The sequence below is a fragment of the Anopheles merus genome, chromosome 3R (genome assembly GCF_017562075.2).
Source record: "Anopheles merus strain MAF chromosome 3R, AmerM5.1, whole genome shotgun sequence".
In the NCBI taxonomy this organism is placed as follows: Eukaryota; Metazoa; Arthropoda; class Insecta; order Diptera; family Culicidae; genus Anopheles; species Anopheles merus.
The window spans coordinates 35,964,347-35,976,616 of NC_054084.1; the positions used below are offsets into that span (position 1 = coordinate 35,964,347).

Here is a 12,270-nt window from a genome sequence, read left to right on the forward strand (position 1 = left end):
ATTATTCCCCCCCCCCCCCACAGACAAGTATAGCCACCTCAGCCCACACATTTCAATGCCAGAACGGCAAATTTACCGTACTACTGAATTGAATTACTAATTTCTTTTAAAAAAACATTTTCCGGGAAAAGGGGGTGCAAAAGAATCTGCTACTGCCTTTTAAACCTGACAGTAAGGTGAAAATATGAGCGGAAATCGCTTACTCTCTGCTTCTTGCTCCCTCGCCGAACATCTTGTTTTCTTGATAAACACTTGCACACATACACACACAAATCTAAAAATCACACACACACACACACACACACACACACACACAAACATAGATTTCAAAAACACACACACCAAAAAAAAATTACTCTAATGAGCCACAGCAAGTTCTACGAAAACCGGTACCCGGCACAAAAAACATTCAGCGCAGCTCCGGTGCTGGCGGTACGGAACGGATAACTAATTCATACGCCTGCCAAACCCTCCCAGCCACCCATCACCCAACCGCCCACCCCTCCTCCCCAGCTCTCCAACGATAAGCGGTTCGCGGTTCTTCCTCTCAAAAGCAAAGACACCATCTCGTGTTTGGAAATATGATTATACCATACGGTTTGGCGAACCATTTGTACCACTCTGTGTGTGTGTGTGTGTGTGTGTGTGTGTGTGTGTGTGTGTGTGTGTGTGTGTGTGTGTGTGTGTGTCTGTGTTGACTGTTTACCACGTCGGTTACGGTTCGAGGCGCACTAACATCGTGCCATGAACCAATGCCACACCATGCCCAATTACAACGGTTTGAAAAACGGGCAAACATATAATTTGCGCTGCGGATTTATAATGAAACTAATTATGCATTTGTACGTGTGAGTATGTGTGTGTGTGTGAAAGCAGGAAGTGCAGTAAAGGACGCGTTGTTTGCGGAGTGACAAGAGGTGCAAGGAGGGGTGCGTGCGCAGCAATGATTGTACTGCCGGATGACCTACGGCTGCCGTATGGCGTCGAGATGGTTTACGGAAAACAAACACCTCAGCGCAGCCCATTTTCCGTTCATTATGCTGCTGAACAGGGTTTGAATGGCTGGCAGAACGGCTTGGGCACACTCACAGACCCTTCTACCACCTTCATCCCACCCCTTGAACGGGCAGTAAAGTTGACTTGAGCCGCCCATGGAACGTACGATTAAATTATTTGTCAAGACTGGCATATCACGATGCTGCGGCAGTGATCGTACCACCACTACCGTTGCTCACTGTTGCCAAACGCGCGCGCTAACCGGAAACCTCCGCTGTGACCTGTCCCCGCATCCTCCCATCCCCCCGGGAGATTACCATGAAAGCTTTCCGCGTTTTGAAAGACCGCGGACACGAGCGTATTAGTTTTTCCGCTGTAAGAATGGGCAAGAACGGATGGTGACAAATGCACCGGAACGGCGGCGCCGTGGCGGCCAGCTAATTTGACCGATGCTGTTTTTCGCTTCCTTCACTCCCTCCCTTCCTACCCTCTCCCCTGGACCCTTGGACGAGGCCGTCGATGCGCAACAAAGTGCGTAAAATGCAACACACTCTGTCCCGCGTTGCGTTGTGGTGCAGCAGAGTCCAGCGAACCGTGCCCCTCACGGTGGCCTAATCAACCGGGCCAGCTTATACGATTTTCATGCACGAACTGTTTTGCTGCTGTAACACCTCTACGAAAAACCGCCGCGAGCGACAAGCAGCACCATGCAGCTAGGGGTCTATGAAAGAGGATCATTTGCCGATGGGAATTTTCGTTGACACCCGTGTGCGTGTGTAGATTGTGCAGTGTTGTTCCTTACTCCCTTGCACGCGCACATCCATCCCTTCAGCTCCCTTGCTCTCGTCCGCCTGTCTGTCCCGTAATGGACCGCACGAAGCAAACGGTGTGCTGCTGCTGCAATACGTCGAAATTGGTGACACGCGTTCCAAAACTCGCTCGTTGCCCGGACCCGGACAAAAAGTTGGCACCACTCTGCTGCCGATGATGATGATGATGATGATGATGATGACCGTGAGCTTTTCAATGCACACCGCACGACGCACGACCCTAATGTGCACCAAGTCCGGTTGCCGGCTGTTAATATGTCGGCGTCCTGTTGTTAGCGGGTGACCGAGGAGGCCCTTTTTCACGGCACAATTTCATAGCAACACCACCCATCAGGCTGACACCATTTCACCCGACGCGACACACATGTACGAGAGAGAGGGAGAGAGAAAAAAAAAGAAGGCGCAATATATCAGCCATTCACCACAGCTTCGCACCACGATCGATCATTGCAGTCAAATGCAGTGGCCCCATTTCGCACTCGCAGCAGTAGCGGGCAGCATCCATCAAATATGTGTCCAGTCGTTCTTTTTTGTTGTTTTGTGTGTTGCTGTTGCTGTTGTATACCGTAAGTCCTTAACTACATTTTCAACCCCTCGATCATCCACTACAGAATTGGCAGAATGCATCATAATGCATCCACTAACACACACACGCGCGCGCCAGCGTTTGCCTTTTTGCGCTTTTGTGGTGCGATGCTGGGTGCGCAAATATTTGGTGCGCGCTACGCTTCATCAAAATATTATGAATGTTAAGCAGCGGTCAAGTATTTCCACGGTTCATTATTTTGCCGATCAGCTGTTTGCGATCAAAGTAGCTTTATTTTTAGGAATGGAATATTTTGCCAGCAACCGGCAATAGAGTGGCCACTTGGGCAATTATTTTGCGTTGTTCAATGTATTGAACACTTGAGCATAGAAGAGCAGTAGGATTATTTTAAGTTGTTCAATGTATTGAACACTTGAAAATCGATGAGCATTAGGATTATCGTTCACCATTTTGGTCCGGATCTATGTGCTCAAATGAGTAAAAGATATGAGAAAAGCGTAAAGCTTCTAAAAGTAATATACGACATTGTGTACTTTTATTTGTCGGCCATTTTTAATCAATTAGAACCAATATTTAAAAAAACAGACACAAACAGTTTTAAAGCCAATCGCAAATGGGCAAATCACTACAAAAGCGCTCAGTAGGCTCGGGCAAACCACTGAATGGGATAGCATTCAGCCGTACCGGCGAACTCGTACGTTCCTGGGAACGTTCGCCGCAACGCTCATTTTTACTCATTTCATAGCCCTCTTTGATCAAAAATTAGAAAACCGTAGGGATTTTGTCCTGCCTAACCCAGTGGTACAACCCTGACCACTCATGAGCAACGAATGTTTAACGACGAACGAGATCGCTGATACGGCTGAATACTTTGGTGCATTTTAAAATATTGATTCGAACATTTTTTAACATTTTTAATAATAATGTGAAATAATTTAGACTGAACATCTGAGGCTAGTTTTACGTGCGATTTTGTACGGAGTGTGGACATGCTTCAAGCCACCAAGTCTCAAACTTCATATAAAGAGCAGGTGGCTAGTATCGTAAAAGCTCTCATTGTTTGAAATTCTTATTTTTGACATCCAATATGTGCTTTATGACAGGAAGTCGAATTTCCCAATTGTATACGTAATACCTCTCCAACAGTGTGCTTTTCAAGATTAGCTAGCGTAAATTAGCGCAAATGTTTTATTTCCACGTACAAAGGCACCAATAATTAAGAGCATTTGCCAAAAAAAAAGAAAAAGTGCACACAATTACCAACACAATCCGATTACTGCCATACATTTACATCGTTGAGCGCTACCAGCGTTCAAACGATCCGCATTTTAACCTCAAATTTCAAAGAGCTCACTTCAAACGGCTGCTTGCTGTGTACACGTGGGTTAAAAATGCTCTACCTCAAATGTCCATGCTCAACTTTGATAACAAAATTACGTTACACCATGAACAATGGGCGCTCTTTCTAATTCAGCCAATGAAATGAAACATGAAACATAATGCCCGGCACGGACCACCACCACCACCACCGGGGGTATAAGCCGTGGTGCCGGGTGGTACCGTGGCAATATATGCAAATTATACATCCCCGGCAACGATTTATTCTATCAAAAGTGATGAAGTGACCACCACCTGCATAGGCTAATGCCCACGAACCGTATGCACACGATCCCGGTCGTGTATGAGGCGTTTTGCAGGGTAGGGTGAAAAAATACTACGCTCCCTATCCTCAACACACACACACACACCCCTAGAGGACGATCCCATACCAGCACCCCTTCGTACAATCGTTTCGATTAATTATATTTAGCATATTATTGAAATATGCGCCATCGCCATCGGTTTCGGGGCACGGGAAAACGCTCGACATCTTCTCCCCGCCGCAACGCGTAATCAGATTATTGCTAAATGCGCTTTTGCAATATTGTCATTTATGGTTTGGCGCACATTTAGAAGGCTTACGTGACCGAATCCGGGCCGCACTGTTGCGTGTTTGCTGCTGCGCACACACGGGCCCGGGCTGGTACCGATACCTTCCGGTAAACAGTTAAAAATGAAACAAAATAATTGCCACCCACCGGATCCGGGTGGGCCACGCTGGTACAGTGGAAGCGTTATTAGAATGGCAAATGCACACGGAAACACACACACACGCTTCCACGCTCTTCCCTTTCCACAGGAAACCGACCCGACCATGAAAACCAAATTTTCATTCCGATAAACGGCTTTTCGCAAACCCGATATATTGGCTTACAAATGAAACGAACAATCGCATCGGGTTTGGTGTTCGTCCGTGCCGTTGCAGCTCTTCTTTCGACTCGCATTTTTTTTTTTTTTTGCATTATCCTGAACGTTCAAATGCCTACAGACGCGACACGCAACTCTGGCTGGTACACCTGGCGTGCAGTGCAACACCACCGGTGGGAGTGTATGGGGAGTGCATTTAACCGGAAGCCTAACCAATCACCTCGCCAAACTGGAACTAATTCCGCGATTAGTTGGCCACACATGAAACAGGCCCCATCCGGGTGTATGTGTGTGTGTGACATCCCCCGGGAGGGAAAAAAAAACAATTTCAATGCGGTCTCGGCGATGATGAAACACATTCTGTATGTCAATGTCTGTATAGAAAGAGAGCAGCTATTATTTTACACCGACAGTCACAGTACGAGCATTCTGCTTCAAAGAGTGTTTATTACACAAGAGCGTGTGTTTAAATTATATGCATCAATGAAGTGGGAAAATGTATTTGATTTCATTATAAATACACTTTACTTCATTTCCAGAACAATTTCATTAGAGAAAAATTTAACCTGCAAATTGCAAGTTCGTTTTTTTGAATTTAGAATGCAACAGGATGCGAGGATAGCGTTATCCGCCTAGAAGTATGCAATACGGCTAACTTACAGGGTTTTCCATTCGAATTAACAACTGTCCACAGTCTACTAGCAATCCTCGATTTGAAAAACACGATTGTCTACCACTTACAAACAAGTCAAGCCGTTTTTGGTACACTGTCCTTTTCAATTTCACAATTGTCGTCTTCGAAAACACACGTCAGATGCGGTACGGTTTGTTTTGGTTTTGGCTGGAACGTGTATCACTTGTCTGTAAGAATTGAACCATGCTGTAAACTTGATTGAATATGGCAGTATGGGAAAGTTGAGCAATTTGGACATGTTAAGCAGTTTTATCATTTGGTTTTAGTTATTCTTGAATCGTTACAGTTTTTAAGTTATTTGGGACGTTGTAATATTTGTTTCATTGACTACCAATAAAAGCACCGATTAATGTAAGAATTCCTGCATTGTATTGAAAAATTAAAGTATAGATAAAACTGCCTAACATGTTCGTGTCCGCATCTGACGTGTGTTTTCGAAGACGACAATTGTGAAATTGAAAAGGACAGTGTACCAAAAACGGCTTGAATTGTTTGTAAGTGGTAGACAATCGTGTTTTTCAAATCGAGGATTGCTAGTAGACTGTGGACAGTTAATTGGAATGGAAAACCCTGTAATGCGGTTTAATTATGATGGTGGTAGACATGTTGCAAGCCAGTCTCGTGGTACAGTCGTCAACTCGTACGACTTAACAACATGCCCGTCAAGTCACTGAAAGCTAAGCCCCCACAAGTGGTACAGGCAAGCAGGCCCTTGACCGACAACGGTTGTTGAGCCTAAAGAAGAAGTTCACAGAACAGCAGTGCTGTTTTCAACACTTTTTGCAGTGTTTTCCCTTTCTAATGCCCTTTACTGCCACTGCCCTTGATGTTGCACCCTCTAATTTTCAATTTTTTATAAACAATTTGATCGTTTGATAACTTCTATCTGTCAAACGCGACAGAGGTTCAAATTTAAAGATTCGGTAAGAACGTGAAAGAATAGTTTTTTTAGCGCAAACGTTTTTTTTTTTAAATTTGATATGCCTAACCATTCTCCTAGTTGGTCTTAAGTGGCGTTATAAGTTGGCAAAGCCGTTTTCGCAATATTATGTAACGAATTACTGATCGGAATTCACAACTCGCTATGCAATTCACAGTGATTTGCGAGAACGCGCGAGGGCTCGCATGCCATACAAGTTCACAGCTCTAGCGCCCTCACATTTAATAGCTTGCGAGCCTAGTTATTTTTTTCGCCCCTAGTTTTAGCAGTTATGATTACAGCACTCCGAGAGCAGGTATGACAGTGCGATTTGTAGTATACTAAACACTAAAAGTACTAAACACTTAAAGCAAATATCATAAGATTTCGTACAGATGACACTAATCGCAACCCTCGCAATTTGTAACGGGAACTCTCATCATATTTTATTTAGGCACTAACACTGCAGCCTAAGCTTCAGATGAATTTAGAAGGAAGTTTTTACACAGCAACTTTTAGTTTCACCAGAAGGTTTATCCTCCCAAAAAAGGCCAAAATTCTCGCCCATTTGAAAACCACTGCCATAGAGTAATGGGATGCAAATTGCCTTACATATTGATGATTGTGAATGCGTCGCAAAAAAAAAACACCGTCATTAGCTTTGATTGATCCACTATCACACTATAAACTAATAGCAAATTATTCGCTTCACAAGTATTTAACATTTCGCAGAAACATCACTTTCCTGTAAAGCGTTACAGCTACATTATATCAGTTTCGGTACATTTCAGCTGTAGTTGTTTTATTTTGTTTCAGTTTTTTTGTCGCTTGTTTGATTTCAGCTGTTTCTGCTCCTGTTTGGTTGTTTCCACTCATCAATTTTCTGTTCCATCCATTTTATAATTGGCTTCACATTCGATCCAATATAATTACAACATCCTGTCCCACTTAAAATGTAGGTGAAACGTTTCTGTTCCTCTTTTTCTCAAATTCATTATGGTTCATAACTGACCCGCACTGGTAAACCGCTGAAAGGTACAGGAGTCAGACCTCGACAGCGGCACCTTTCGCGGGGACTTTAAGCTCAACCGATGCACTTTGATGATGATGTGTGCACTCTACAGTAGTGGTGAAAATACATACACACACACATGTGTGTGTGTGTGTGTGTGTGTGTGTGTGCGTGAAACAGGAGCCGTGGTTTCGCCACGTGTGCAGCACGAAGGGCACGTGTTGATGAAAGTAATTAACGGTCGCTCTTTTCCCCTTCTATTGCTGCTGCTGCTGCTGCACTCTCATTACAGACGTTCCCGTCTGCGCCACGGAGCGGCACGGTGGAAATGCACCCGGTGGTAACGTTACCGACCCGTCCGGCAGCAACCGGAATACCATACTAATTGGCGCGTCCCGGAACGAGAATGTGGAAATTCCGTGCCACATATTCGCCGACCCGCCGGCCAGGTAAGTGTATTTTATTGCGCTGCTTTACCCTTTTGCTTTTGGCCTTTTTACGTCACACTACTCGTTCAAGACGACCAGCATGGGTGTGGGAATAAAAGGGAGTGCAAAGCAGGTCAGTCGTGCCAAGTAGAAGAGATTTTAAAGCAAAAATGAAACTCCCACACAGGATGGATTTTCTTTTGACTGCGTTTTTTCGTTATGAGAATAAAGGGAAGGGAGTCTTACTATGGTCTGGCCTCAAGCCAGCCATACACACAAACACAACGTAAGGAAACGCCTTGCGGGAAAGCAGCACCACCAATGGTGTACGTGTGGCCGCTTACAGTCAGTTGCAACGAAAAAGGGAAGGATTTCGTTCCCTCCCAATTCACCTGTCCCCGCCCAGATTCCTCGAGGTAAATCAACGCAACCCCGGCGAACAGTGGTTGTGTGTGGTTGGTTCGTACGGTCGAGCTTTAACCCACGATCGTTCTGCAGGGCGGAGACCTGAGCGTTGTTAAGCCTACCACACCACACCGCTGCTGCGTGCCCATAACGGAATGATTGAGGAAATGATTTAATTGCGTTACCCCTCTTATCATTGTGTTTTTGCGCTTCGCAACGTACACGTTCGGATGGAAAAGTAATCACTTAGGTGGGAGCCGTTTTATTATTTTACGGCACGGCAAAGTACATGTGGCGGCTGCATTGCCCTTCCGGTAATTGATTAAAGTGTTGTGCGGAATGATGTGTGCGCTATAGTGGTACAAAACATTAACCTATTAATTAGCAGCAAATGTTGCATTAGAAACAAAGCATTTTGCAGCTGGGCAGATTGCCTACCTTCAGGCGCTTTTCGGTTGAACTTTCCGTAGCAACCGTGCGCTGTAAGCTTCGTGCGTTCTACACGCTTAACAATTGACCATCTGCATCATCATCCAAAACACGGTCGGCAAAACACACACACACACACACACACACACACACACACACACACACACACACACACACACACACACACACACACACACACAATCTATTAGCACAAGCGCCCAACTAGTCCTGTGTAATTGCCGCAAACAATAGTATGCCTGTGCCTCTCCTGACATATCCCTTGCGTTCGTCGACTTTAACGGCAGAGAGTCGGTATTTAACACTCGGTACTACCATGGACCATTAGCCAGCCTTCAGTCGAAGGTACACATGATAACACCAGCGCACAAAACACAAACAAGCATCATAATCAACCACCCGAATCATTATGAGCGCTGAAAATACACACAAGGCGCTCTCACACGTGGAAAACGAGCTGGTGTGTGTGTGTGTGTGTGTTTTGCCATTTGATTTGAGTTCCACTTTCTAAAAGCAAAACTTGCTCCTGTTGCAAAACTTGCTGCTCACTAAGCTGGCATGTGTGGGATGTACAAAACATGAAGAAGAAGAAGAAGAAAAAGACACCAAGCACTGTCCCTGGATGTATTAAAAATAAAACCTGTGTTGATTACAAGCAACAGCAAGTGCAGCGGAAAAACGGAGCATGGGAGTAAGAACAACAAACAAAAAAGCATGAGACAGGAAAATAATCAGCAACAGCAACAAAACAAATACCCACACATTCCGTAAAGCTCCCGAACAGATCGGGTAAAGTATTTTACAGACAAACACACACACACACACATGCACACACACACACATGCACGAAACTACAAAAAACCCAACCCACACCCGTTGCGATGAGTTCCACAACCTCAAGCACACGGCCCGACATGTTCCGAGCTACAAAGCTTTGACGTGTGTGTGTGTGTGTGTGTGTGTGGAGGAATTTGGTGCAGCTTGAAGGTACTCCACACAGAGAGTAAGCGAGACAGAGCGAAAGTAACGCGCACGCCAAAAGTTTTGGACCATTTTTGCTGCCACAACAACTTCAGATCCCCCGTCCACGATGGTTTCGTGTGGGAACCACGGCAGCAGCAGCAGCAGCAGCAGCAGCGTTCGGTGCAAGGATCCGGTGCATGTTTACTTATTAAAAAGTTGCCACATTACCGAACCCAACCAGCCCACACACACACACACACACAAAACGCGATACTGCCATAGGGTTGATGAAGCGCGGAGCGCGGGATGATAATTTTGTTTACAATGGTCTCGTTATTTTATTAACATCCATTTTGTTTTAGCTCTTTGTTTCTTTTTCTGTTGGTGTTTTCTTTTTCTTCTTGCCCATTGTTATCTGGTCCCATGCCTGCTCTAACAAGGTAAACACGGCTACGAGCCGCAGCCGGGCAAACCGCGGACTCGAATGTTTTGCGCGCCGTACCTGTTGTGCCACGGCCTGCTATGTTGTTCTTCCAAGAACTATTTAATTATTGACCAACCACAATCGGGTGTGATGGGGTACCCGCACCATCGCTCCAAGACGAAGCGTCTGGCTGGGTCATACATACCCTTTTTCGGGGATGGAGGGAGTGCAGATGACACCAACCAGGCTACGAAAGGCTAGAGAACGTTCCTCCCCCTTTTTTTACTCCAATTTCGTCCTTAGGGAGGGTTGCAAGTGTCTACGGAACCTTCTACGAATGGAATTGGAGGTATGAGACTTTAGACTTGAGAGGACTTAAAAGCCTTTTCCCAAAAACAGTGAAGCATTTGATTGCATTTGATACTTAGAAGAAAGTTCGTCTTGTCGGTGTGCAAGGCCACCACTTTCTCCTTTTCTCCTGTGAAAAACCAAACAACCAAATAATTCCCTTTTCACATGCATCACCGACACCATCCCGCACATGCACATCAAAACACCTTTCTGATTGTCAACTCTCCATCTATTATCGATCTTTATTCACAGGTCGTTTCACTGGCGGTTCAACAATTCCGCTGAAATACTGCCCGTCGATGCACATCGCTACACCAGCCAGGGCAACATTAGCATACTGAACTACGCGCCGGTGACGGATCAGGTAGGTCAGGCAGGGCAGAAACCAGTGGGCAAGTGGGCAGTGGCTGCTGTGCTGCACCGTTCGCCCACCGTCACACCGAGCGTCCAGCTCAAAATGTGGCGATTAATGTTGCACACGGAGTGAGCACCGGTGTGTCGCAAGTGTATCGCACCACATTCGCCAATAACACATTCACGATGGAAAGTGGGTTAGCGTAGGGCGGCGGCGTGATTCTCGCCCGGGTGGGCGTGATTGGATCGATTTCGGTTAACCTTAAAGGTTGCGCCATCCCAAATTGAGGGTTGCTGTCCGTGTGGGTTTGATTTTATTTGCACATTTAAGTAGCTTGTTTTGTCCGGCTGTGTGTGTGTGTGTGGGTGAGTGCTATGAATAAAAAGGTCTGCATAAATGATTGATTGTTCGATGACAAAATGCAGGACATATTTTTATTCACTTTCTAATCGCTACGTTATCGGCAAATCGATCGGTTCTAATTGCTTTTAAATTTTAAATGTTGAGCTTTTTGTAAAACTGGCCGCAGTGAATTGCGATGCAAATCTTATTTTTGCTATGTATTTTTTTTTTTTTTCAATTGAACTGTTACATCTTAATTAGGCCATACGGTCCGTTGAAGATTAAATAAATAATAATAATAATAACTCAAAAGAAAAAGGAAAAATATAACAAAATGTTTAGTAGTAGCACCGGCAAACCGACGTGACAATGGCGTTACAAAAGTGTCCCACACGAAAGTACTGTCATTTACCAGTGAGGCGATCACTTCTGTCAAAGTAAGCTCTGTTTACTGCTGCTTCGATTTAAACAACTTTTCTAAATTAAACTTAATACACTTATAAACTAAATAATCTTTTTGCAAAGGAAGTGTGAGGCAAGATTTTGTGAGAATTATCGGACAAAAGGCCCAGGAAAATCATTTTATAAGTTTCCGAATCAATGCAAAAGATATGGGAAGTACATAAAACAATGCGCATTGGAATTTGCGGAGAAAAAGAAAAAAAAGGTACAGCAGATTCTCGTCTGTGTCAGTGTAAAAAGCAATTCATTATACAGATGGCGCTAGTGTGTAACTTATTTTCATTCGAAATAAGGAGACAACTTTTGAAGCTCATTTTGTTCGAAGTGTCACGTCAGTTTGTCGGTGGTAGTAGGGTAATGTAACCTTAGTACCATTGTAATCATTTTATACAAACATTTATGCTTTGGGAAAGAGATTTTAATTTAACAGCAAAAAACACATTTTCAATTGGCTTCAAAAGACGTAACACGATTCAATACAGAAATATTATTTTAAAAACTATTTTCAACCTTTTTTTGACAAATAATCTCTCCTTCTGCGAAAAAGCTCAATGATACATGAGCTAACCTTAGCAAGCACGCAAAGATTTAACTTTTCTCTTAGGCTACTATGATGCGCGCAATTCTACGGAGTTTTGCTATCAATTCAACCACCAAATCTCAATCTCTAAGTATAGAATACAGTAAAATCTCGTAAAATCTGCGTATGTGGTTTATACAAAAAACAGTTGACTACAAATGGATTATGTTTTAAGATTATGTTTATGCTCTAGTAACGATTGAGCAATGATTTTAATTTTAATATTTCTTTTCTTTTCTTTAACTCTGTATCCTTCATTTGTTACAAG

The 12,270-nt window shown here is 44.2% G+C and overlaps 1 protein-coding gene across 6 annotated transcripts in view; it reads left to right on the forward strand.

Moving 5' to 3' along the window:
- The window catches only part of LOC121596557 (nephrin-like), a 79,792-nt gene that overhangs the window by 58,728 nt on the left and 8,794 nt on the right, over positions 1-12,270 (forward strand). For all 6 annotated transcript variants that reach the window (XM_041921607.1, XM_041921609.1, XM_041921606.1 and 3 more), the window contains exons 12-13: positions 7,538-7,694; positions 10,516-10,627. In XM_041921607.1, coding sequence (XP_041777541.1) covers positions 7,538-7,694; positions 10,516-10,627 — 269 coding nt within the window. The remainder of the gene's footprint in view (positions 1-7,537; positions 7,695-10,515; positions 10,628-12,270) is intronic.